Genomic DNA, 26,839 nt, shown 5'->3' on the forward strand with positions numbered 1-26,839 from the left:
TGGAATAATGTATCGAAAACTTTTAGCATATATGTCCTTTTTTTAACTTGCCAATCATTTTGGATCTGGGAAAGTTTTAAAATCGTATTGTTTACAAAAAATGAAATGTGCCCACTTAATTAAGTAAATCTATTTTCCTTTCCTTTCAGCACCCACTTCTCCAATCCCAAAACCAATTAGTACACCAAGAGGTGAGCAAAACATTCCATATCTCTGTTAGTCTCGCACATCAAGAGTTTAATACCTATCCTGTGATCCATTGATGAGATCAGTGTACCCCTAGGTGTGATGGTCTTGCACATCAAGAGTTCAATACCAATTCCGTGATCCATTGATGAGATCACCGCACACCCCTGGCTGCAATGGTGCAATGAACATGCAAATTAAAAGTGTGCAAACATTCGTCGCCATTTAGACTTACTCTCACCTACACGCAAAGTACGAACTAATCATTGAAGTCTTAAGTTTGTCTGTCAACTTCTAATGTCTCTTGTAATCATTCTATTATTCCGTAGTGGAGCTTCCCAGAACGCTGGCTGTATATCCGCTGGACTACATTAGGCGCGGACAAGATCTCAGTCGTAATCGAAACCCATCCGCCAGATTTTATGGTATAACATACAAACTAGGCCCTGATGGCAGACGGGATGGTTCTACACAATTTTATGGAAGATCAAATAGCTACGTGGAGATTCCTAACACAGGGAAACTAGACGCTAGATACTCCATCACTGTCTGTATTTGGGTTTATCACGAGGGACGACGGGGAATCATACTGAACTACAATCCAAACCGTAGAGGCTTCCAGCTGCGCATGATCAGTCCCAGAGTACTTCAAGTGATAATTGTCCGAAGAACAAGAAGAACATCAATCACAGTACAGACAAGAGGAAGAGTTATCAATTACAAGGCTTGGAGCTACATAGCTGTAACATTTGACGAGCGAAGTCAAATGTTGACCATTTGGGTGAATTCCAAACCAGTTGTTAGACGAACAATTGGTAAAGTTCAGTTGGAAACCAGGAAGGCAATCATACTCGGTGGACAGAAAGGCAGCAGGGAATACTTCCGTGGTCGACTGTTTTGTCTTCAGTTGTACAGTGTGGCACTAAATAGGAAGCAGATCGAGGAGACAAAGAAGAGATGCTTCAGGAAAGGTAATGCATCTGTATTTGATTTTTCCCCTTACTTGAGTTTTTCTTTTAAAGTTCATGCCCCCAGACATTCTTCCTGTTTTACCATCGATTTTCATTTGCTTTTTGTGAACAATCAATCGAAATAATAACCCTAGTATTGATTTACTTTCGCTCTTTTTTCTCAGTGCCCATCACAATTCCAATCCCTACGCCTACACCGACACCTGCTCCTAGAGGTAAGTAACAAATCTGTGACGTGATATGGTTTTTATATTCTGGAACTAATTACGCGATACCAGAACCTGTATTGATACTGAAAACCGGCACCAATTAAGTCGTTTCAAAAAACCTTTCCTGGAACTGATAAGCAATTCTCTCCTCTATATACCATATATGTCCTTGTGAGTAAGTTGAGAGGATACTGCGTTGTAAAAAAAAAGACCCACTTTAACGTATAAATAGTGATGGTCAACTCGCTTATTTTCTCTATGATATAGAGATGTTGTAAGTGTAAGTCACTCGATAATTTCGTATAGTAGGGAAAATTTAACCGTCTGATAAATTGTTCAATTCTCGAAATTTGTGAAATGAATGTGCTTTTTTTTCACAGTTTGCACAGCCCGAGTTGATCTCGGTTTCCTTATCGACGCTACCAGTCGCGTGGGACGAAACATCCGGAAAATTGCTCAGTTTGTACGAGAAGCTGTTCGTCGATTTACTATCTCAAGTAGAGCTGCACGTATTGGAGTAGTAACGTATGCCTCTCGTCCAAGAAGAATCATCGGCTTCGCTGCAGCATACAATCGGCAGCGAAGTTACAATGCAATTCGTGGAATTCGAGCTCTTGGAGGCAGAGCAAGACTTGGCCGAGCGTTAACCTATACCAGATTTAATCTGTTCAGAGGTAAACCTCGTTGTGGAAGACGAAGAGTTCTTATTGTTCTTACCAGTGGGCAATGGACTGACAGGGTGAAGAGACCAGCCGAGGCTCTTAAGGGAGCTGGTGTTGAGATATTCACGATTGGTATCGGCAGCATCGGAAGGACGAGTTTATTACGAGTTACAACTGACACCAAGCATGTATTTGTAGTTGGGTATACACAGCTTTTGTCCGTCGTAAGAACACTAAAGGACAGGATTTGTTTCTCACCAGGTAAGTTTACTTTAGAAATATACGTTGTACTGCCGTAACTGAAATGCTAAGAAATTCTGATTAAGAGTATTTTGGTTTTATTGACTGAGTTGATATTGTAATTTAAACCCGTTGAAGAGTTTTTTGCAAGCTGACCTTTCGAGTGTCAGGTCTTCGTCAGCTCCGTACGTTTGTCTGTAAACTCTTTAGGATGGCCAATAAACATTATCAACTCAGTTGAAGAAACCAAATAATCTTGTAATACGCCACACCTCACCCGCTTTTGATTATGAGCGTTCGTTTGAGGGGGAAATTTTTCTTACTTAAGCAAATTAATCCACTTCGATTGTGTCCCCCTGCCATTTTCAAAGATAAGATCAAGGTTTCACTTTGAAGTTCAAAACTCAAAGGATCGCCTTTGGTTATCTTTGTGCAAAATTTGTTTGTATTTATCTTACCCCTGTTAACTCGTAAGACTTTGTTTTTCTCAGTTATTCGCCGAGGAGCAGTTGCAGTTTATCAGCTCAACAGCGCCTCCAAGAACCGTGACATCAGTGGATACGTCAACCCACCCGCCACATTTGTAGGCGTTTACTACGCACGTGGCCCTGACAGTCATCCACAAGGAGCTCTTTCCTTTAGAGGAAGAGGAAACAGTTATGTTTTGATCCCTAATAACGGCTGTCTGGACAGTAGATTCTCTCTGACTATTATCATGTGGGTGTATCCAGAGAGCAGTGGACCATTGTTACATTTTAATCCAAAAGGCTGGGGTGTTCATGTGTGGATTATAAGTCAATTCAGACTTTTCGCTCGGTTTGTACCTCGCTCAGGCAAATCTGTGACAGCCGTGTACAAGAGGATAAAACCACGCCAGTGGAACTACATTGCTGCGTCTTACGATCGACGAACAGGTCTGGCCACCCTGTGGCTAGATAGTCTTCCCATCATCCAACGCAGGATTGGTAGATTCCGTCTTGGCCTTGCTACTAACTATCCCATAGTGATCGGAAGTAAACCTGGTGATCGACGCAAGTTTCGCGGGAGAATTGCCTGCGTACAGATGTATAACTATGCTATGAGTGCTGCACAGATTCGAAGTAAAAAGAAGCGGTGTTTCCGTACAGGTAGGTGTAAAAGTTTAACTAACGTTGTCAGTTTGTAATTTTTTAAACGAGAAACATTCATACTCTAGGGAAAAATTAAGGATGTTTTAATTTTGAAAAGCAACGTTTTTTAAGTCCTTTATTATGTTGTGATTTAGGTTATGAAAATAATCAGCCTAAACAACGAAAACAGGCAAATTTCATTAATGATTTCTTGGGTTTTAAAGAACAGAGAATAAGAATATCTTTTAGTGATAGCACTATTAAATACAAACTCATTAAAAACCCTTTGATACATGGCGCATTGCAAGAGTACATTTTATCATATAAGGATAAATGTGAACACCCGAGAGCTACGAAGCATTGTTGTACGCACAAGTATGAACAAAAATGCCATGCTATGGATTATTATTCATGGGCCTAATCCATTACAGTTAAAAATTTGTCAAGCTGAACGTTTGAAAACGTAGCCATCACTCAGTATGGAAGTCTAGAAGCGTCTAAGCAGTGGATCGTACTTGGACTCCAATCTGAATGCTTGAGGCGTGCTATGCATTATATTTCCCAAATCGTTAATGATCTCGTCATTTGGCTTTCAGTGGAACAGCACGTTTAACTTCAGTTTGCTTTGTTAGACCGGTGCAAAATGACTCGAAAAATATACAGTCATTGGGTTAGATCTCAGGGGAATGTTACTCGTTCACAACTCATCTTCCAACAGGCCTTTTTGGTATATTATTATTGTCGTTAGTGTCTGGTCGCTAATGTTAATCTGTTTGTTTGTTCTTTAAAGTTGTGACCCCATCGCCGACTATTCCAATTAAAAAGCCAACACCAACAAAACCACCAGGTAAGCAATTGACCTCTCATCTCTCTGGCTTATTAACGATTAAAAGTGATCAAGATGCCCAAATCGCAAAGGGTTCTCATCATTTGGCCTTGAGTGGGACAGCACTTTTTCAAACCACTTTCTTTTCTTTCTAGTATGTCGCTTGAAAGTCGATCTTGGGTTCCTGGTGGACGGTTCTGGAAGCATAGAGAACCGAGGCAAAGGAAATTTCATACACATTCTCGATTTTATCAAGACTCTCATCAGTTTCTTCCCAATCTCTGCGGGCCAGACCCGGGTGGGTATGGTAGTGTTCTCCACTCGGCCACACCCGATATTCCGTTTTAACCGATATTACACCCTGCCAAGCGTTATCAAGGCAGTTGATCGTGTGAGATATCCATATGGAGGAACAAAGCTGGGAAGAGCCCTTGCATACGTTTCAAGGTACGTGTGTGAAGCTGTTGAGTACAAGTAATGGATAGATCTCTGAAGGATGTTTATTCTTAACGATGCTTCTGTATGCATCGACTTATTTTTAAGATTCCTGACGATTTAGTCTAAAAGTTATCACCTTAAACTCTGCTTGCCCATTACTGGGATCACTGTGTTGTGCTCTATGGCAAGATACTCGCCTCACACAGATCCTCATTCCTCTCAAGATAGAGTACATGGTTATGCACACCTAACGAACGGGACGCGTTATTTTCGAGTACGATCGCGACTGCTCCCGAACGTCTTTATTCTTGAGATAACCGCCCAGTCCGATAAGCGGAAGACCGGAGGATTTCATAAATGAAAAAACTAAACGAATTACACTTGTGATCAAAACGAAAACATGGCGGCTCAAAAAGGAAGAAACGGTTGTTAAGGAGCATGAGCGGTCATAATGCAAATTGCTGACATCCGCTCGCTTTACTTAACGGTGCCGCTGTAATAGCAACCACATCCAGAACTCTTAGCCGCTTCATGCCAAAGAAACCAAGATTTAGCTTCAGATGTAGCGGGAAACTTGACAAATCAGTTTAAACCAAGTAATATACAGCAACCAGGAATTAATTTTTCCTTATAAAGGTGTACTTAATCAAACGCAGAATTCGTGAGAAAAAAGAAAATGGTCAACGAACGACAAAAGGCCTTGATCCTGTAAAGAAATTTTCCTAACCTGTATCGTTTTGATAGTGGAGCTCGCAAAGCGTAGCCCCATAATTATACAAAAGAGTAGCAACCCACCAAGCGGAAAAAATTTGGATGTACGACCGTACCACCGTACACGGTGCCACTTTTAACATGCGTGGTCAACTGTACCGCGGGCACGCCAACGCCACGGCTTTGTTCAGTAGTCCAGTGGTCAGAGCAGTGGGCTCCGAGTCGAAAGACCCGGGTTCTAGTCCTGGCCGGGGCAAGGCGTTGTGCCCTTGAGACGTGCGGGGAAAAAAATGCGAGCACCGCTTTTAGGCTTAGCTTAATCTATATAGTAGGGAGAAAAATTTTTAGAATATGTATGCTGATAATTCTTTGGTCTTTGTCCCGTCCAGGTACTTATTTCCGCGAGGAAGGTCAAAAGGCAGAAAGCCAGTTCTTGTTATCTTGACAGACGGGATTTCGCAAGATAATGTAATAGGTCCCGCCGAGAGATTGAAACGGAAAGGAGTGGAAATCTTTTCTTTGGGGATTGGTCACAAGTTTAGAAGGCTTCAGCTGCAACAAATGGCTTCCAGTCCACTGCATGTGTTCACGGCTGGGTTCAGGAGACTAAGCACTGTTCTTGGTGTAATTAAAAACAAGGCTTGCACACCATATGTGCCGCGTAAGTGATCTAATTGTATTTTACTCACTGTATGCATACAGAGGCCATAACATCCATACGAAGGCTCTAACATGTATACAGGGGCAAAACATGCCTTTAGGGGCAGTAATATGTCTACAAGGGCAATTACACGCATACAGGGGCAATAACATGCCAATAGGGCCAATGATATGTCTACAGGGGCAATTACATGCGTAAAGGGGCAATAACATGAATCAGGGGCAATAAATGTATGAACCTCTGTAATCTTTAACGATATTTTCGATGTGAATTCTGTTGCGCATGAAGCTGCTTGCCTTGACATTTTGAAGCTTTTCCTGTTGGTGAGTGATCAAGATGTTCGATATAGCTGGTTGAAAAATTGTTCTTCGATCATATCAACAAATAGAGGAAGTCCAATTTTGCTTACAATACTGCCTTTGTGGATTGAGGAATGAACTAGGAATGTAGTTTCTTCACAAATAACTCCTTCTTGTTACACCATTGTAAAGAAGGGACGATATATTTTTTGAAAGAAACATGCGTTAAAGTATAGATAAGCCATATTTTAAATTATTTTGACTTTCTTTTCTTACTCTTACTCCTTTTTTTAGCAAAAAAGCCTACGACACCTCCAGGTAAGTCGTTAAATCGCTCATCTTTGTGGCAGAGCTGGTTGGTCATACAATATCCTGTTTTTAAAAAGCAGGAGTCGATATATTTGCCTCTACCTGGTACAACTGTGACATCTCCTGAACAATTATCGGATAGGAAATGAATGCCGTTGCACTTTACCTCGAATCCATTCCCATTTCTCGGTCGTTCATCTTCTAAAAGAAAAAAGTTTTGAACAGTCTTAAATTGCAGTGAAAGTTTTCTTCATATCAGCGTATTTTTACGACACTAATATCTACCACTGTAGATTGTGTTTGCGATCAATGGTTCATACTTCAAAACTTGCGTTTTTATTTCCCCCAGCTTGCAACCTAGCAATTGATATTGGTTTTGTCCTGGACGCCTCTGGAAGAGTTGGACATAACAACTTCAGGCGAATAAAAAAGTTCGTAGAACTCGTTTCCCGATCATTTTCGATTTCTCGGAGCCGAGCACGTGTAGGAGTCATTGTCTACGGTTCGTCTGCTCGGATGCAGTTCGGACTCAACTGGTACACGAATCCACGCCGGCTGAACCGAGCTATTAGAAGGATGCGGTATACCCGAGGATCAAGACGCACTGGAAAGGCCTTACAGCTCGCAGTCGGAGCGCTTTTCAGACGCAGTCGACGGAAGAGGGTTCTGATAACGGTGATGAGTGGGCCGTCGTATGATAGCGTGAAGATACCAAGTCTACAGATACATCGAGCTGGCATTGAAGTGTTCGCTGTTGGTGTCACCACTCGAGTGAGGAACCAGGAGCTTAGGGCAATAGCCACTGATTCTCGTCATATTTACATGGTTAATTTTAATTCGCTTCATGGCATCGTCAAAAGCATAGTCAGGAAAGCGTGCAGAGGTATTTTCAAAATTTCTTTTTTTTTTCTGTCTACAGAAATATTATTATAATAATTTCTTACTTTGTGAAAATATTGAAACTAAACTCGGAGTATTAACAGCATTTTATTACTTGTCCAGCTCAAATAACTACGCGGCCGACCATACGACCATCTACCCCGTCTCCATCAAGAAAACCAAGTAAGTCTACAAAGAAAATCGATGAGCGATAATAAATGAGTATTATTATTTATCACGAACACAGAGTTCCGGCCATTTGTCAGACTTCGCTTTACATCATATACAGTACCATCCTTTCTGCTTGCTTAATAGTATTCGATAAAGAGCACTTTTCTATTAATTGTTAAAAGAACTCCGGGATAGTATCTGTTGTTCTCCACTATGCGCTGTTGTCAAGGAAGTGAAATTCGCATCGTGTGTATGTAATGCCTGCGCATTCTCGCTTTTTGCTGATTGGGCGTAGTGATTACATTTGTTTGATCTTCTCGATGTTCCGTAGAAAAGCCGTATCGATCAAGATCCGACTTTGCATGTCTGTTTTTTGGGTGCTGTTTACTCATTGGTTTCTTTTCATACCAGGCTTTCCTCAACCCGTTGCTGTCTACACACTGGACAGCAAAACTGGCGCACGTGATATCAGCCCAGGAAGAAACATTCCAGGCAAAAGCTACAACATTAGATACGCCCCAGGCCCTTACGGCCAACCTGGCGAGTCAACGGAATTCTTTGGTCGTCGCAACAGCTACATCCGTTTCCCCAACTCGGGAAAATTGGATGTTAAGGACTCTATAACACTTCTCGCTTGGATATATCCTATAGGTCGTGGTCCTATTTTTGAATACTTCCGTGGGATAAGGTTCTGGGTGGTCCGGTCGGACACGTTATATGTCCAGTTCAAACGGAGGAACGGGCGGCCTACGCGGGCTTTGATTAAACGGCGTCTTTACCCACGCCGCTGGAATTACGTCGGTTGTACGTATAATCAGCGAACAGGCATAGCTACGCTATGGGTGGATTCAAGACCTGTACTAACGCAGAATATCAAGCGCATTAGATTAGCGACAAAGACAACCGCGTACATGGGTGGAACATTCCGCGGGCGCATAGCTTGTATGCAAGTTTACTCTAAGGCACTGACTGGACCTCAGATTAAAAAAGTCAAGAACCTTTGCAATAAACCAGGTGAGCTTTAGTACTGAGGTCTTTGATAAAGAGCCTTTTTGTACTGTGAAGTTGAAGATATCGGCATTGTTAGTTCCAGGTACGAACCAACTATTCCTTTTGCACCTTAAAAAACCATGAAATATCTGATGGAACGATATTAAGAAACTTTTTCGTTTGCCTCTTTGAAAATGGTGTCAAAAGGCTTAACTTTAGTTCAACAAGTAATAATTGGTTTTGGCTCATATAGTTAGAATTTGATGTTTTTTTTACATCTATTTTAACATTTTTCTTACATTCTATGGCACTTACTACTTACCACTTATTTACAGGTCCTCCAACCAAACCCACAAAGCCACCTACAGGTAAATGCCTGATTTTTTTAGTACACCTCGCTTATACTTGATGATTTAATTTTCTGATGAGTGTTGCCTTCAATTCACCCACTGTCTCGTTTATATGGTAGCGAAACCTGGATCATCTCACAAAATCATTTTTGTTGTTGTTGTTTCTCTTACTTTTAGCTTTACCTCCAGCCATGGCTTTCTATCCCTTAAACGTTCGATACAACACCCGTGACGTCAGCAGAAGTAAAAACCCATCAGGGCGCATGGCAAATGTGCGCCCTGGCGTAGGACCAGACGGAAGGCCAGGTGGCTCATTTAGGTTCAAAGGTCGCTCTGACAGTTACATCGAGTTCCTGAACAAAGGCCGATTAGACGCTCGGAATTCTATCTCTATTCTGGCTTGGATAAATCCGGATGGCCCCGTAGGACCGATCTTTAATTACAAACCGGATGGGTTTGGCGTACACTTGTGGATGGTGCGTCGACGAGTGTTACTTGTTCGTTTCGTGACTCGTGCACGAAAGTTTACAGCTGCCGTGCAAACCAACCTTATCAAGCCCAAGGCCTGGAATTTCGTCACTGCTACTTATAATCAGCGGACGGGATATGCCCGATTATATATCGATTACAGAGAAGTTGCCCGGAAAAGAATCGGTAGGATTCGACTGGCTACAAACTATCCTGCTAGAATGGGTGCGCGGATTGGAGATAAGCGGTATTTCCGTGGACGAATTACATGTTTGCAGATCTATGACGTACCACTGCGACCAATACAGATCCAATTGGCTAAGAGGCTTTGTTTGAAGACAAGTAAGGATAACGAGCTCAGAGTTGTATAAATATACTAAACTAATTTGATATTGAATAAAGGCGACACTTCTACCTTGCTTCCAGCTACGTTGAGTATGGCTTTAGTACCGTATGATTTTAAAGGAAGTCCATAGAATATTTGATCGTTAAGCAGTTTCTTGCTTTGAGGTATAAACTATCGGTAGGTAAGCATTACAACATATTCATAACGTTTGATTAATTGTAAATGTATTCTTCTGTTTACAGAAGTTTTCACACCTACTCCAACACCCACACCAACACCTACCAAACCGGGCCCGCCAAGACGTAAGTACTCGAAACCTTAATCAATTCTAGTTGGTCATCTTAGGAAAATATTCCTATTCAGTTTTGCATTTTGCCATTGCCCCAGGGGTTTCAGTAGTTTCTTGTTGAAACCCCTTCATAACACTACTTCTGAATCATGCGACTGTTGTACTTATCTCTGGTAGACTAGGATGGCTTATTCTTATTATCTTAGTATTTGGTTAAACCTAGGTCATGGTAAGTTTTAATGATTATTTAGGTAATTCAGCGTTGGAGCTGAATTGATTGTTCCACTTCACCCGCAAAGAAGTAGCCACGATCTCCATTTGTGCAAGGCACAATTATTTTATGAACCATAACAAAGATTACCCTTAGTTTCAAAATTTTCAATGTAGGGCAACCAAAGTTTCATTAGTAACAAAAGTTCTTCAGTTTTGATTTCCCTTTTTTCTTTTGAAATCTGACACGTTCTCAGCAAGGTTTACGACAAAGGTGGATTGAAGATTTCAAAGCAGGAGAGGGGGAGAGCCATAGTATAAGCTTTCTTTAAGAATTAAGTTGTCCTACACGCAGCATGACAGATATACACATGATTTTTAAAATTATGTTCTTTCTTGCAGCTTGCAGAGCAAACATGGATCTAGGATTCCTGATAGATAGCTCTTACTCCTTGCGTCGATCAGGCAGAGGAATTTTCCGTCTACTTACCCGGAACATAGCGCGACTTCTCTACTCACTGCGAATTTCAACCCAAGAAACCCGCGTCGGTATAGTCACATACGCGTCAAAACCGAAGCCTTTGTTCCGATTTAACCGCTTCTTTAGGGCGTCTTCCATGCTTTCAGTCATAAGAAGGATTCGACCACAAAGAGGTCCTCTCAGGATAGGAAAAGCTCTCCACTATACCCGTAGGTACTTGTTTAGAAGAAGAAGGCAATGTGGACGGAAGCGTGTGCTCGTGGTATTTGCAAGTGCCCGCTCAGTAGACCGTGTACAGCGGGCAGGACGCGTTTTAAAACGTATTGGAATTGAAGTATTTGTTGTCGCTATTGGTAGAAGGACAAGCAAAACACAGTTATACCAGATCGCTACAAATGGACTCCATGTGTTTACAGCTTCGTTGAGGACATTATCAGCGGTGCTGAATGCTGTACGAGTCAAAGCATGTTCAGGTATTCCATAATTCTATGCGATGGAATTTGAAAATTTATATCATTGCCGTCCCAAATTTCATTCTCATATCCTCGTCACTGTTTAGTTTCATCAAACACAATTTCTGCCACTCATTCTTTCATTGAGCTTTCGCGTAAAAGTTAAATATTAAGGGACAGGAAGGCGTAAAAGATTCTGAAAAGGGGTTCTTCAGCCCGTCGGGAACCAGCTTTGCGGTCTCCAATAGTACCCTGATTGAATGAAAGACAGTAGACAGACGTGATTTTTGAGAAAGTGACCATTAGATTAAAAAGACAAGAGAAAAGGCATCCGAATTTTTTTTACTACGTTTTGTCTATTGCAGTAACTGGATCGGCAGCTGCCAGAGTTATTTACCCTCTTAATGGCGTCACTCGAGGAAGGGACATAAGTATCAACCGCAACAGAGCTGCTAGACTTGTCAACGTTAAACCAGCTCCAGGACCTGACGGCCTCCCATTGGGTTCGTACTATCTTCAAGGCATCGCAAACAGCTACATCTTGTTCCCAAACAAGGGTTGCCTGGATACAAAGAACTCCCTTACCATCGTTGTGTGGGTCTACCCCGAAGGTAGCGGACCAATCTTCCACTATTTTCCTCGCGGATGGGGAGTGCATCTGTGGATGAAAAATCCTCGCACTCTCCTGGTGAAGTTCGTGCCGAGGTCCCTGCAGACCATCAGCGTTGTCACAAGCCGGAGAATCAAATCAAAGACTTGGAATTACATAGCTGCAACTTATGACTACGTCACGGGTCTGGCCACTCTATGGAATGACGCCATACCGATATCACAGAGAAACATCGGGAAGATTCAGTTGGCTACCAACTACCCGGCAATATCAGGGAAGAAGCCCCGGGACAGAAGGATCTTCCGAGGGCGGATCGCTTGTCTTCAGATTTACGATCGAGCACTGACCGGAAGACAGCTTAGGAGAATCAAAAAGAAATGTTTCAGAGGTTTGCCTTGCTAATAATTTCTGAAAGTATTGAATTTGAATTTGGTTTTTGATTTTCATCAATAACATTTTTATCTTTTTTTTTTCACTTATCTTAGCCCGACCTACACCAACTCGACCACCTCCAGGTGAGAGAAAGATATTTCAATTCCTCCTTGACTGCACCTATCACTGAGCAGGGCTTCTTAAAAGTCTGAAATTCTTAAAGAAAGTAATGGTCTTAAAAAAAAATGTCAAGGAATAAAGTCAAGGTAGCATGGGCTGTCCGCAAGGTTTAGCTATGGCTATTAGAAGTAAAATAACTTAACACCTCAACAAAATACAGGGATAACTGACGCGTTACCTTCACCATGCGGTCGTTTTGTCCCATCCCAACCCCCTCCATGTTGTTTTCAACCTCTTTGATCATTTTCTTCGCTGTCAACATTATTTGTTTTTGGATGGGGAGTTTAGACACTCCGGTTAAAAATAAGAAGTAATATCTTCTGCGGGAATTATTTCTTTAAGAGTTTTGGGCCAAATTTGTAAATTTCTTCCCGTAGAAGTAACATTGGCATCTTTTCATTTTTTTCTATAGAACTTCCTCTATTGGTGGCTGTTTATCCACTGGATAGAATCAATGGCGCTCGTGACATCAGCCCACGTAAATGCCCCACTGGAAGACGCGTTGGCGTAAGAATCGCCCCGGGCCCAGACGGAAGGAAAGACGGAGCTACTGAATTCCTTGGCAACCGTAACAGTTACATTGAAATCCCAAATAACAATGGAAAACTCGACACGGTGGCGTCTATCTCCATTTTGACGTGGATTTACCACGAAGGTCTAAAAGGTCCCATAGTCAACTACAGGGCAGGTCCCGGATGGGGCGTGCACCTGTGGATGATTGGACCACGCACGCTTTTTGCGCGGTTCGTTCGCAGAGATGGCGTATTTACTAAGGCGGTAGTCGTCACCAGCAGAAAAATACGTTACAGGGCATGGAATTACGTTGGTGCTACATACGACTTCAAGACTGGAGTTGCTAAACTCTGGGTTAATTCCAGGTTACTTGTTGTTAAGAGTATCGGACGATTCCGATTGGCAACAAACTATCCAATCAGGCTTGGAGCACGACATGGCGACAAACGCTACTTTAAGGGAAGAATCTTCTGCGTGCAGATCTATAGTCGCGCCCTGAACCGGAAACAAATTTTAGCGGCTAGTAAAACCTGCTTCAGGCCCTGTAAGTGATCCTAAAAGTAATTAATCTTTATTTGTAAAAGTCAGTTGCCTTAACCTTTCTTATCACATGTGTTGTATAAGCTAGATATGAGCACCATAAACCAATGTTTTTCAGGGTACAATATCCCATCCATTTTCTAAAATTTGGTGTCTTTCGTCTCCCTAGACTTAATGTTCGCACTCAAAGACAAGTATAAATTTCCGAAGGGGTCGTAAGAAAATTTCCCAATAGGGATTAGCACACTGGGCAATGCACCTCATTTCAATTACAGATGGATCAATTCAGACATCTTAGCACAATTTGACTGTAATAACACTCCTAAAATGTGGTCTTAGAATCAATGTGCCTGCAGAGTAACGTGGAAACAAAACATATCTGAACTCTGGTGTTTTCCTGTGCTTTCCTCTGCTTACTTGTCTTCGCTATATCTCTTTTGCCTAAGAGTTGATTATTTAGTTAACTAGTCTCATTTGTGTATGTCTTTTCCAAGTTCCCACAACCAAACCCAAGCCACCAACGCCGACACATCCAATATCAACACCAACACCAACACCAACAAAACCTAAAGGTAAGGGTTACATGTATACAATATAACATAATCATCGTTCAAAACACAGTGACATGTCCATGTCTAGGAAGCCGACACGAACCTTGAATGCCGCAAAACTCTAGAACAAAAATTTATCTTTCAAATCGGTACTCTTAATCCCCACAGTATCAACGAGCCCGTATTAATTAACTAATTTATTCTTTTTTTCTCGTCACTGTATTCCTACCAATAGCGTAGCTCCATTTTTTGCATATAAACACACACACAACCCACAATTCCTCCAATTGCTCTGACGAGGGGCCAACGCTCGAAATGTCAGCTGCGAAACTCTTTATGGTGGCCAATTCACGTTATCAACTCAGTTGATAATACTAGATTATCGAATCTCTAATCAATCTTCAAACAATTGAAAAAGGCCTGAGAATGTTCAGAGGAGCGAACCTTTTACTCTTCTTTTAGAATTTGCGTCTTCCAAAGAGTTGCCTGGGATACAATAACATCAAGAAGTGCGGAGTAAATGTCGCTTTGCTTTTGCGCCTCTTGTAAGAAGTCGCTACTTTGTTCAGTCTGATACTTATTGAACCTGAGCGTTATAAATGTTTTGTTCTCATTTTTCTTTCTTCAAGGACCATTTAAAGCCTCAGCATTCTACCCTCTAACCTCGCGTACCAGAGGTCGTGACATCAGTGTGTTCGGCAACCCACCAGGAAAGCTTGGCTACGTACAATCAGCACCAGGCCCTGACAAATTACCTGGAGGTTCATACCAGTTTTTTGGACGCCGTGACAGCTACATACAGTTCCCAAACAGAGGGAAATTGGACACGAGACGATCAAGCACAATCATCGCATGGATCTACCACGAGGGACGTGCGGGCCCGATCTTCAACTACATGCCAAACGGCTGGGGAGTGCATTTGTGGATGGTGTCACCGCGAACGCTTTTTGTACGTTATACGCGTCGACAAGGAAGAAAATCCACGACTGCTCTTGCTAGTCCTCGTATTAAACCTCGCACATGGCAGTACATTGCTGCCACATACGACCACTATACGGGCTATGCAAAGTTGTATTTAGACAGTAAAGTAATAGCGCAAAGGAGATTGGGCCGAATTCGTCTAGCGACAAATTATCCTGTGAGGATGGGTGCCAGGATAGGAGATGGGCGGTATTTCCGCGGGCGCATATCTTGTGTAATGGTTTTTGATGTGGCATTGAACCCCAATCAGATTGCACGCAGGAAGAAGCGCTGCTTTAGACGTAGGTTGCTTAATTGTTGGTTTGTTTAATTTGTTTCTTTGTCTCTTTGTGTATCCTTCTGCTATTGTTTGTGCACCTACTTGTCAGTGTGTGTCGTTATGTCTGTCCGTGTTTGTATTTACTGTCTAGTTGTCCGTGTGTCTCTCCATTTGCCAGTCTATTGTTTATGCATCTATTCTTCAGTCCGTATGTCTGCCTTTATCTGCCTTACTGTCTGCCTTTGTCGGCCTTTCTGTCGGGTTGTTTGTGTGTCTGTCTGTCTGGTGGGCTGAGTTTAATGTTTGCCTTTGCTGAAGCCACCGCGAATGAATGGTTAAGGTTGATATTTGGAGTTCTAAATTTTAAAACGTCTATTTTCTTTCTCAGTTAGATTTTTTCTAGATAGTCCAGCGTTCAACTCTTTTGGTGGCTTTTTTTAAGTAGTCTTCTGGTACTCATTCACGTTTCATTGAGTTATTCTATACCTTTATTTATTTACAATGTCCCAAATTAAACAATTAAACCAAAGATGCTAAATAGAGTGACAAATCAGCATGGTTGTTTAAAAATTTTACCCCTTTCTTCCCAAAAGATAATATGATCTTGATGCAAACTCGCTACTTAGCGAGCTTTTAAGAGCTCCTTATGTGGCGTAGGTATACAAATCCATATACCATTCCATCTGACCGTACCGTCCGTCCGTCGGTCATTCTATCTATCTGTCCATCTGGTTGTTTTTCAATTTCTCTGGCTTTCTATCTGTCTGTGTTGCAGTCTTTCCCAAAGTTTTTTCCCATGCGTTTTAAAAGTGTACCTCAAATTTATTCCATACCTTTCAATGTTATAAAATCTTTATAGAAAAACTTGCATGATTCCCAAATCATGTTTATTTTTCTCCCACAGGTGGACCGCCAGGACCATCCGGAAAAGGTCAGACAATTAATATATTCTTGCTTATTGACAGCCACTGATGGTACTCTTTTATACCGTCTTGCTAGAATCCCCTTCGTGATATAAATAATGTTTAGCTCTTATCTTACATATCTGGTCAAATAGCCCGTTTCACTGATAAAATCGAAGAACTAACACCAAAGTGTACAGAAGTGAACCATTGGACTAAAGAAACTCTGTTATCATAATTTACAATTGATCGTGTAGTTTAATCGTCCGTCATCATCAGAGTCAAGAGGAGAGTTTTTTCAGTCGATTGTTATAATTCTGGTTCGTGTATTAAAACTGATTGGTCAGTTTAGCCGTGATGTTATTTTCAACGAGACTCAAATGGCGTAAGTCGGTTGTTATTGGTCAGACTGGTTAAGTTACATTGCTGACTTTTGACCAACCTTCACTTAATCTAAAGTATATTGCTCAAAGCTAATTTAAAATATTTTTTTGTAATAATGTGTGTTTTTTATTCCCCTTTTTTCTCAGTTTGTAAACCCAAGATCGACCTCACCTTTGTTATAGACGCTTGTACGGAAAACGACCGCTTTACCAAAGCTAACTTCCTCCGTCTGAAGACCTTCCTGATTCGTTTGATTAGCGAGCTGCGTATCTCCGCTAAACGAGTACGAATCAGCTTGATTACGTACGCGAAGTTTCCCAAACTCTTAATCAGTTTCAGCGCCAAAAAGTCCTACGTCATCAGAGTCATCAAAAACATGAAACGTGTATGCGGAGCTCGTTATACAGGGGCTGCCTTGCAGTACTCATACAGGAACATCATAAGCCGGACCTCAAGGAGAAAGGTCCTGGTTTTGACGAGCACTGGCCCGTCCAGAGATGATATCCGGGGTGCAACAGCTTTGATTCAAAGGTCAAGAGTAGAAGTATTTGCTGTGGGTATAGGAAGGCGTTACAACTTTAGGGAGCTGCAGTACATTGCTACTGATCGTCGACATGTCTATACAGCAGCGTATAGGAATATTGAGTCCTTGGTTACACTCATGAAAAAGAAGGTCTGCAAGTCAGGTTGGTAGCTCCTTGCAGTTTTTCCTAATTTTTTACCTTCCTCGTCCCATTTTTTCGTTGGTTTCAATCAGTCCAACAACGGCTTATTATTATTTCACCTTAGTTTCGGTGATGAAGAATTCTGTTCTGCGTTGTAGCGTTTAATTTTGTAGAGCTAGGATGCATCTTTTTCCGTCTACTTCTGTCGATCTTGGTATCTGTTCCTGGCGTCTATTTTATTTTGTCGTTTTGATATGCGATTCCGTTCCTCGAAAAAAAAATTGTCAAACTATGAAGGATAACAGATTGCGACTTGTTTGAGTCTAGATAATATATAAATATAACTTAAACTTTGTTCGGCTTAAAACGTGTTTACATTAACTTTAGATAAATTCGTGACACCTGTCAAACCAGTTATACCCAGGCCTCCAACACGTCCACCAACTCGTCGACCTCCGAAGCCCGGTAAGTGTCTCTATAGCTTGTCTCCAAAGACTCTGTTTTACAAGTCACAATTTTTCCATGAACTTATGTTTTCAGTGCATCCTGCTGCTGTGCGATACCTCACCTATTTTGCAACCGTCAATTTTAAATTGATTGATAGGTTATAATTGAATAAACCAATAATTGAATCGATTATCATCTAAAATAGATCATCACAGTGCCAGATGCGTAATAGCATACCACAATTTATGAGAGTCTGTTCTACAAGATTTTAAAAAACTGAAAACGTGATACGTTCACTGGCAGCATTTTTGTTTGCGGTTCCTTGCCAGATTTGCATTAAGATAATCAGGCACACATTCCTTTATAGAATTAAGTTTGAGGCTCAATAATTCTTAAAATGAATCACCATTGTTTTTAAAAATCTAAGTCAGTGAATCTAGCATATTACTACGTAGGGATGGGTTGATATTTGACTCCAATCAGCCGTTGTCTTTTTATATGTTCCTTAGGACCTGCGCGTGCTTTAGCAATTTATCCTCTTCAGTACCGAATCAAAGGAAAAGACGTTGGTCTGTTCGGAAACCCACCGGGCATTCTTGGCTTTGTGAGGCCTGCGGTCGGACCTGACGGAAAACCCGGTACATCATACCAGTTTTACGGTCGGAGAAACAGCTTGATCCGATTCCCAAATCGCGGTCGTTTAGATGCACAAAAGGCAATAACGTTACTTGCTTGGCTTTACCCAGAGGGCCCTGGACCGATCTTCAAATACGGCGTCGATTTCTCTGTCGGTAGAGCGCGTAGTTTGTTTATACGAATTTTCCCGCGTGGATCACGGAACAGCAGAATTCGCCCACTGAGGGCGCGCGGAGTATTGCGCTACCGAAGATGGCACTTTGTAGCTGCCTCTTATGAACAGAAAACGGGTGAAACAAGGATTTATGTGAATGGAAGACTCGTTTCTCGCACACGGCTCAGAAGAGTTCGTCTTGGTACTAACATTCCTGCAATCATGGGAGCTGCAAGAAGCAGATACTTCCGTGGGAGAATCTCCTGTATGCAAGTTTATGGACGGGTTCTGTCCAGGTGGCAGATCATCAAGCGAAAGACAAAATGCTTTAAAGGTAAGCGAAACTTTGTAACTGTCTGTTGTTTTACACTCGTAAAACACGCGCTTCGGGGAGGAATAAATGAACAATAGCTGGCATACAACGAGTAGCACGCTCTACCTCTTTTTGAATAAATACCATAACTTTCATTTGTCTCCACCTCCCCCCCCCCAATTCTTTTCAATGTTGCCTATACTAGGAGCAGTCGGCGAGGTCTGTCTTGTGAGTCAAAAATTAAAAAAAGATTGATATTTTCACGTCACGGGGAGCTTTCGGAGGGAAATTGATGGGCCTCGCTCATGGAGCTAATTTAATACAACATTGTCAGAGAGGGAGAGGGGAACTTTCGAGTAACTTATCTCATTTCTGTTTTATATATTCAATGGAGGGTTGTCGACCACCTTCTAATTAGAGACTTGCCAACTCCTTTTGCCACTCATTGTTCAAACAAGAATCACAGTAACTGAAAACGCCAAAAAAAAAAGGTCACTGTCAATGAGATCTGAAAGTATATTTGCGAAAACAACCTCAACCTTTAGGGCCTCTGTCGCAGCTGCCTTTAATTTGAATCTCACTGGCTGAGGAGGTGATGCGTTGTCTCGTAACTAATCACATAGCAGGGTGAAGTAAAACCAATACAACCCTGGATAACTTCCGACAGTCAATTAAAAATGGCCTTTTTTGTGACCAAACTATTTTGTATATTGCATTTTAGGAGTGCATCCACTTCCCGCACGACCAACACCGGTTCGCCCTACACGTCCTCGTAAGCCCCCAGTTCGTCCAGGTAAGGAAAACAAGGATAAAAATAAAAAGTGGGGAATATCAGAAGTAAATGTCGTCATTAGTCTCTCTACCCTTAAACACTTTAGACTGAAAGATATTACAGAGGAAAATGGCACTTCATTTAACCGGGTGGAATTACAACGAAAGCACTCCATATGAGCTTCATATTAAATGAAAAGAATCACAGCAGCCTTGTAAAAAAAATAATAACATTCTCCTAAGCGAAAGCAACTTAAGATCGATGGACGATAGTTTCCATCTTAACGAATTCATATATTACAAATAAACATTATGATACGACAAAAAAAAAATTGGTGTTGCTAACTCTCCAGTTGTTTGCTTTGGTTTTGTAGATATATTTAAGTTTAAACTTTGTTATCATCGTAAATGCTGAAATACACTAACTGTTTTCTGTACCGATCCAATAAGTTAAGCAATTTTTAGCATTTTTCCATAAATCAGGATTTCTGAAAGAGGCACGTGTCACCCTTTTGGTTTACGTTTTCAGTTGTCAACCCGAGAGCTCAGGCTGTATACCCGCTCAGTTTGCGTACGCGTGGTCGTGACCTCAGTTTGTATCGTAATCCCGCGGGAAGCGTTCGAAGCGTCAGGTACATAACAGGCCCGGACGGAAGACCCAACACAGCGACGCGATTCCTCGGACACCAAAACAGCTTCATCGAGTTCCCTAACCGCGGTAAACTCGACACTAAGCGGTCCATTACTTTACTGGCATGGATTTACCACGAAGGACGTGCAGGACCAATATTCAACTACATGCCGAACGGCTGGGGCGTGCACTTTTGGATGGTTTCACCGACGACGCTGTTTGTACGGTTTACGCGTCGTAAAGGAAGGCGATTTACAGCGGCGGTTACAACCAGAGTCCTAAATCGTCGATGGCAGTTTGTTGGTGCAACTTACGATGGCACAACTGGCGTTGCTAAGCTATTTGTGAACAGGCAGTTTACTGCAAGTAGGCGCATTGGAAAGATTAGACTGGCCACGAACTATCCTGTACGGATGGGAGCTCGCGCTGGTGATAGGCGTTACCTCTTCGGTCGTATTTCCTGCATGCAGGTGTATGATCAGCCCTTATCAGCATCACAAATTTTACGTCGGAAAAAGAGATGCTTCACTCGAGGTAAATTGCAGTGACTGATGTATAAATTGGAAGATTAACGTCGTTGCAGTTATTTGTTCGCGATAGAGAAAATGTATTTCGCGACTGCCATGTATGGATCTGGTCACGGAGCTGTTTAGAGTGATCCAACATTTCCCTTTCTGTAGATCTTTAGCGCAATATTCAAAGTAAAACGAACTAAATGCTCTAGTAGAATTCACTGAGTGCACTGGAATTAATATGGATCGATGGCTTTTTACAAACCCTTACTTTTTTATCTTATTGCTATCGTTTCAGGTCCCATCATCGTTCCACCGGTCATTCGTCCAGCTGGACCAGGTATTTATCACGTGTTTTCTTACAATGCTTAACTGCTTTCCTCGCAAGAGCTGGTTTGAGCAAGGTCTCACCCATCGTATCCATGAGAAAGAATTTCTTCTTCGAAATTGATTTATTCCATATGGCATAAATATTTCGACATTCTGACGAACTCTACTTTCAAACACAACGAGCTCTTAAAGTCTTTTACTCAAAATAAAGCTCGTATCCGATAAGTGTTATAAGGACGATTGTGTTACCTTAGAAGAGATCCGAAAAACTTAAGCTTTCTACGATCATTATTGTTTATCATTATTATCCTTTTGATAACCAACCTTGCGTAGATGTAGTGCGTTTTATGCATTCTTAATAGTCGTGATTTATTCTTGCAGGTTTTTAGTCAGTTTTTTCTCTCTTTATGAAGGGGTGAGTTTCTTAAGAAACTGTGGTGCTGCGTCGGTGGGAGAGTATAACATGGTAATTCAATGTTATCAACTGAGTTGATAATGTAAATTGGCCACCGTCAGAACGATGGACGAAGGGCTAACGCTCGAAACGTCAGCCTTTCCACACTTCACGATGGCCAATTTACATTATCAGCTGAGTTGATAATACTAAATTACCCTGTTATACTCTCCCACCGACGCACCACTACAGTGTCTTTAGAAACTAACCCCCTTTATTCACTTTTTTCTCTTTAGTTTGCGTAGCCAAGATTGATTTAGGTTTCGTCATCGACGCCTCCGGAAGCATCGAAGCCTCGGGCAGAGGGAACTTCAAACGTTGCCTTAATTTCATCAAGAGATTAGTGGCTTCATTTAAAATCTCAAGGCGTTACACTCGCGTTGGAGCTGTTGTTTATTCAAGAAGGGTTCGTAAAGTGTTTGGTTTTAACACATACAACAACAAAAGATATCTCATGAAAGCTATTGACCGTATTCCATACCTCCGAAGCATCACCAGGACGGGCTACGCTTTGTCATTTGCCCGGCGTAACCTGTTTAATAGCAGGCGCAGAAACAGCAAGCAAGTTTTAATCGTGATGACTGACGGAATATCCAATGACCGCGTGGGCGGAAGTGCACTGGCACTAAAGCGCGCAGGAATAGAAGTATTTGCCATTGGAATTGGAAAGAATTACAACATTGGACAGCTCATGCAGATAGCCTCCACAAAGAGACAAGTCTACGTAGCGGGATTTAGGAATCTGCAAAATATTGTTCGAGTGATAAAGTCTAAAGCTTGCAAAGGTATGGCTATCTTTGTCTCCAAGATCGTGGAATTACTTTTTATTTTGTTTGAATGAATCGCTCTTACGATCGATTTCTTGGAGATTACTTCTAGGATGCATTTTCCCAAATTTCTTAAAATATGCATATCAAAAAACCAGAGCCCACCCCTAGATACTAGTTGGCCCCCTCCCCCTAGATACTAGTTGAGCGCAGTTCTTAAAATACAGTTCTCCTGCGAGGATTGTTTATTTCCTTGATTTTCGTCAAATAATAAAAATTGAAAAAAATCCGCTCGTAGTGACTATGTAATGAACCATGGTGTGATAATTGCATGGTCACACATTACTTAGGTACTTGTGAGGAAAGTTATTTTATTAATCTTAATTTCGTTGCAGTGAAACCAGTGAGACCAGTGAGACCACCCATTAGACCTCCCGTAAGGCCTACGGCTCGACCGCCAGTCAGACCACCTCGTAAGTGCAGCTTACCATGATATTAAAATAAAAACATTAACTCTATAACTCCTAAGACTGACTAGCATCAAGTTTCTCCTTACAATATCATCCCCGAATCCCGAATTAAGGTCACAAGGATAGAGGAAATGATCACGAACTAAAGAAGCTCTTGTTTGTGAAACAAATTCTCTTTGTCAGCACCTTAGGAAATATACAGAGAACAGTTTGGAGAATACGCATATCGAGGTTAGGGTGTAAAGGTCAAAGACAGGAGGAGGTGTTTTTCAAATTATAGCTTTTCTTTAAAACCAGCCGCTGCTTTTCCGAGATGTTCAACTGACGTAGTCGGCTGTAAAATTTGTCGGTCAATATATAATTTGTTTTAAACTTTTCTTGAGCGTCCGCTTCTTATCATTCAGCGATGCCACCTCACCACGGGCGCTGCTCTGAATTTGATAGCTATAGTCTGTTGATGACTGAACATAAGTCACTACTGACTTATCCATCCCAGTGTTGCTAATATTATACCTTGCACTATGCACACAAGGCGAGTTCTTGATTTAAAGCGCTTTGTTCGTGGCGTATTGGCGCATTAGTTGTTCATATTTGACCTCGCGTAAATAAGCGATGATCTAATTTCAAATGGCGGTAAGGTTGTAATTTGTCATTCCTAGTTATCAAATTCCTTAGCTGCTTCCATTGCATATGTATTTATCTCACGTGCCATTTTCCTACTTTTTTACAGGTCCCGCTCGCGCCTCTGCAGTATACCCGCTGACCTACCGAACACGGACACGAGATGTCAGTTTGTTTGGAAACCCGGCAGGATTCGCTAGGAATGTTCGATTTGCTCCAGGACCTGATAAGAAACCGTACGGCTCATATCAGTTCCTTGGTCGACCAGACAGTTACATTGAATTTCCAAATCGTGGCAAAATAGACACAAAACGTTCCATCACGCTTTTAGCGTGGATCTACCACCAAGGACAAGCAGGCCCCATTTTTAATTACAAGCCAAATGGCTGGGGTGTTCACTTTTGGATGGTTTCACCTAGAACGCTGTTTGTCCGCTTTACGCGCCGTGGACGGCTTCGCTCCACCAAATCGGTTATGAGCAGGAGGGTCTTACCCGGTCGGTGGCAGTTCGTTGGTGCAAGTTACAACCAGCGCAAAGGGCAAGCGAAGTTGTTCGTTAATGGCAGGTTTACAGCGACGACGTACATCGGGAGAATCAGACTTGCAACGAATTATCCGGTCAGAATGGGTGCCCGTGTTGGCGATAGAAGATATTTCAAGGGACGAATCTCGTGTATGCAAGTGTATGATCGCGCTCTCACAGCAAAGCAAATTTTACGCCGAAAGACCAGATGCTTCAGAAAAGGTATGTGTTATCTCTCAGTTTGAAGCATAGTACTAGCACTAGCTTTATCTGGTAATCATTTATTTTTATATGCCAAGGTGTTTCATGGCCTCACTTCACAATATGTTCGGCATAATTAACCAATTAATCGGAACGTGGAATAAAAAGGCAAGAGAACTAGGAAATGCATGGAAACAAAACGATTTCAACTTTAATACGTGTGCAAGATTCCAAGGATTTCACGTAGTTTTCACCTTCACAATTATACAGATGGTTACAGGTTTTAGTTATTCTTACAAGGTATGTCACTTTCAGGTCCTATTGTTATTCCTGGTGTTCCAGTCAGTCCAATCCGTCCAGCAGGAAAAGGTAACCGACAACGTCTTTGTTGCATTTATAGCATTTTTGCCTGTGGAACTACTATCATCCTAAGATTTCTGGGCTGCAGTGAATTTGGTAATCGTTTATCATCTGTTGAGGTGGCGTTGCTTCATATTTTATATCAACATGCTGATGAGAGAGAGAAACCAGTCAAGAAACCGTAAAAGTATGGCTGAAGAAGAATGTATGAACTTTGAGGAAAGAAAACAAAGCAGCTTAATTTCATGCTGCGCACAGGCTCTTTTTGAATTTTTATTTCTTCTATTTTCTCGCAGTTTGCCTGGCCAAGATCGACATGACGTTCCTCATCGATGGCTCCGGCAGTATTGAGGCGTATGGCAAAGGGAATTTCAAACGCTGTCTAGATTTCGTCAAAAGAATGGTCGTATCCTTCAAAATCTCTCAAAGACTTACTCGAGTCGGCGTGGTGCTTTTCTCCCACCGTCCTCGCCTTATATTCAGCTTCAGCACTTACAGTAGAGCTCGTGATATCTTAAAAGCTATCGACAGAATTAGATATCCACGAGGAGGCACTAAAACAGGCATGGCAATGTACTATGCCCAGCGGACTCTGTTTAGGCGCAAGCACAGACACCGTAAGCAAGTCATGATTGTGATGACGGATGGTCGTTCCCAGGACCGTGTGAGCGGAGCTGCACGTGCACTAAAAAAACAGGGCGTGGTGTTATTTGCTGTCGGTATTGGCAAGCGATACAACATTAACCAATTGATCCATATCGCGTCTTCAAGACGGCATGTCTTCACGGCGGGATTTAGGAATTTGCCGTCCATTGTCAGGATTATTAAGACAAAGGCATGCGCAGGTGAGGCTCTTTATCTTTGTTTCCGCTGTCTCAACAAATTGGATCGATGTTGCCCTCCGTTTTCATCGTAAATCTTCAGACTGAGCTTCCTCCATGCTTTCCACAACGATCAAAATCCATTGAATCTTCCTGAAGTATTTATTTGTCGATCAGACAGGTTTTAAAGAAATGATTAGCGTATTATGGACTATTTGTAGTAAATAGCGAAATAATAGCAAATAATTGTGCCTTATTAAAGCGAAGTGTAACACGATGAAAAACATGTAATAATCACTCACAAGCATTTCACATTTTTTTGCTTGTAAATGCTTTTAAGGTGCTGTCAAACCAAGCAAACCAGGAAAACCTTCCCGTCCAGCGCGTAAGTAACAAAACACTTAGCTGATTACATCAGTTTGTAAACTCTGGAGACCTGCTTGGTTGATTATTGCTTCCGATGATGTTAAGGTACAAAGGAACACTCGGGCTGAGAGTAATGAGAGAAAACAGTAGCACAAATAATAACTTACCAGGCCATTGTTTCTTAGCTCCACTTCTCACAAGTTAATGAGTGACGCAAATTTTCCCCATGAAGGAAAGCGTACTTTATTTCGTCTAATTGAAAGGGATCAGTAGACGCTTCGCCGCCTTAATTTTTTCGCTGTTGCAAGTAGCTTTGACGAGAACAGTGGACACTCTCCCCTATGATTTCTTATCGAAAAAAACCCCTAAGTTATTCGCGCCGCTTAGGCAATGGTCAGCAATCTATCCCTTTACTATGTTGCGTCGTATGTAGTTCAAACGGATAAGTAAAATCTTTACGAATTAAGATCACAATTTATTTGAATTTAAAGGTTATGTACGTGCCATGGCTTTATATCCACTGTCTTATCGAACAAAGGGAAGAGACATCGGCGTCTTCTCCAATCCTCCCGGAGTTCGAGGTCTTGTCAGATATGCAACCGGTCCAGACGGGCGACCTAACACCGCCACCCAGTTCTTCGGTAAGCCTAACAGCTTCATTCAGTTTCCCAACAGAGGCAAGCTTGACACGAAACGATCTATCACTCTATTGGCTTGGATCTACCATGAAGGAAGTTCGGGTCCTATTTTCAACTACATGCCGAATGGCTGGGGCGTCCATCTCTGGATGACATCACCTACGACTCTCTTTGCACGGTTCACGCGTCGTCAAGGACGCCGCTTCACTCCTGACATTCAATACCGCGGCATCACGCACAGAAGGTGGCAATACGTAGCTGCGAGTTATGATGGCGGGAGCGGCACGGCTAAGCTGTACCTGAATAGCAGACTGGTTGCGCGAAAGCGCATTGGAATATTTAGAATGGCAACAAATTATCCTGTCAGGATGGGTGCAAGGGTTGGTGACAGTCGCTTCTTCAAAGGGAGAATCTCTTGTATGCAGGTGTACAATGTGGCGTTGAACTCCAGACAGATTGCAGCTCGAAGCAGAAGATGTTTCTTGAAAAGTAAATATCCTAGTAGTGTGTTATTTAACTGTCTGTGAAACTATCAGTCCTCGTCACAAATATTTAATCGTTTCCCTCTTTTCACCTTGTCAGTTTTGGTATCGAAAAAAAAATTCCCCCT

The 26,839-nt window shown here is 41.9% G+C and overlaps 1 protein-coding gene across 1 annotated transcript in view; it reads left to right on the plus strand.

Annotated features, from left to right (window-relative positions):
• The window catches only part of LOC131792717 (uncharacterized), a 93,015-nt gene that overhangs the window by 36,108 nt on the left and 30,068 nt on the right, over nt 1–26,839 (plus strand). Inside the window, exons 48-82 of the mRNA XM_066162338.1 lie at nt 150–191; nt 516–1,157; nt 1,322–1,372; nt 1,747–2,289; nt 2,760–3,395; nt 4,168–4,224; nt 4,359–4,650; nt 5,742–6,013; nt 6,607–6,630; nt 6,971–7,504; nt 7,624–7,683; nt 8,083–8,685; nt 8,997–9,029; nt 9,189–9,821; nt 10,068–10,127; nt 10,727–11,278; nt 11,623–12,255; nt 12,353–12,382; nt 12,832–13,476; nt 13,967–14,044; nt 14,653–15,285; nt 16,168–16,194; nt 16,696–17,235; nt 17,602–17,679; nt 18,171–18,785; nt 19,486–19,557; nt 20,065–20,700; nt 20,977–21,018; nt 21,699–22,247; nt 22,625–22,702; nt 23,430–24,065; nt 24,360–24,413; nt 24,701–25,249; nt 25,566–25,610; nt 26,083–26,718. Coding sequence (XP_066018435.1) covers nt 150–191; nt 516–1,157; nt 1,322–1,372; nt 1,747–2,289; nt 2,760–3,395; nt 4,168–4,224; nt 4,359–4,650; nt 5,742–6,013; nt 6,607–6,630; nt 6,971–7,504; nt 7,624–7,683; nt 8,083–8,685; nt 8,997–9,029; nt 9,189–9,821; nt 10,068–10,127; nt 10,727–11,278; nt 11,623–12,255; nt 12,353–12,382; nt 12,832–13,476; nt 13,967–14,044; nt 14,653–15,285; nt 16,168–16,194; nt 16,696–17,235; nt 17,602–17,679; nt 18,171–18,785; nt 19,486–19,557; nt 20,065–20,700; nt 20,977–21,018; nt 21,699–22,247; nt 22,625–22,702; nt 23,430–24,065; nt 24,360–24,413; nt 24,701–25,249; nt 25,566–25,610; nt 26,083–26,718 — 11,610 coding nt within the window. The remainder of the gene's footprint in view (nt 1–149; nt 192–515; nt 1,158–1,321; nt 1,373–1,746; nt 2,290–2,759; nt 3,396–4,167; nt 4,225–4,358; nt 4,651–5,741; nt 6,014–6,606; nt 6,631–6,970; nt 7,505–7,623; nt 7,684–8,082; nt 8,686–8,996; nt 9,030–9,188; nt 9,822–10,067; nt 10,128–10,726; nt 11,279–11,622; nt 12,256–12,352; nt 12,383–12,831; nt 13,477–13,966; nt 14,045–14,652; nt 15,286–16,167; nt 16,195–16,695; nt 17,236–17,601; nt 17,680–18,170; nt 18,786–19,485; nt 19,558–20,064; nt 20,701–20,976; nt 21,019–21,698; nt 22,248–22,624; nt 22,703–23,429; nt 24,066–24,359; nt 24,414–24,700; nt 25,250–25,565; nt 25,611–26,082; nt 26,719–26,839) is intronic.

This window comes from Pocillopora verrucosa, chromosome 2 (assembly GCF_036669915.1).
Source record: "Pocillopora verrucosa isolate sample1 chromosome 2, ASM3666991v2, whole genome shotgun sequence".
Lineage (NCBI taxonomy): Eukaryota > Metazoa > Cnidaria > Anthozoa > Scleractinia > Pocilloporidae > Pocillopora > Pocillopora verrucosa.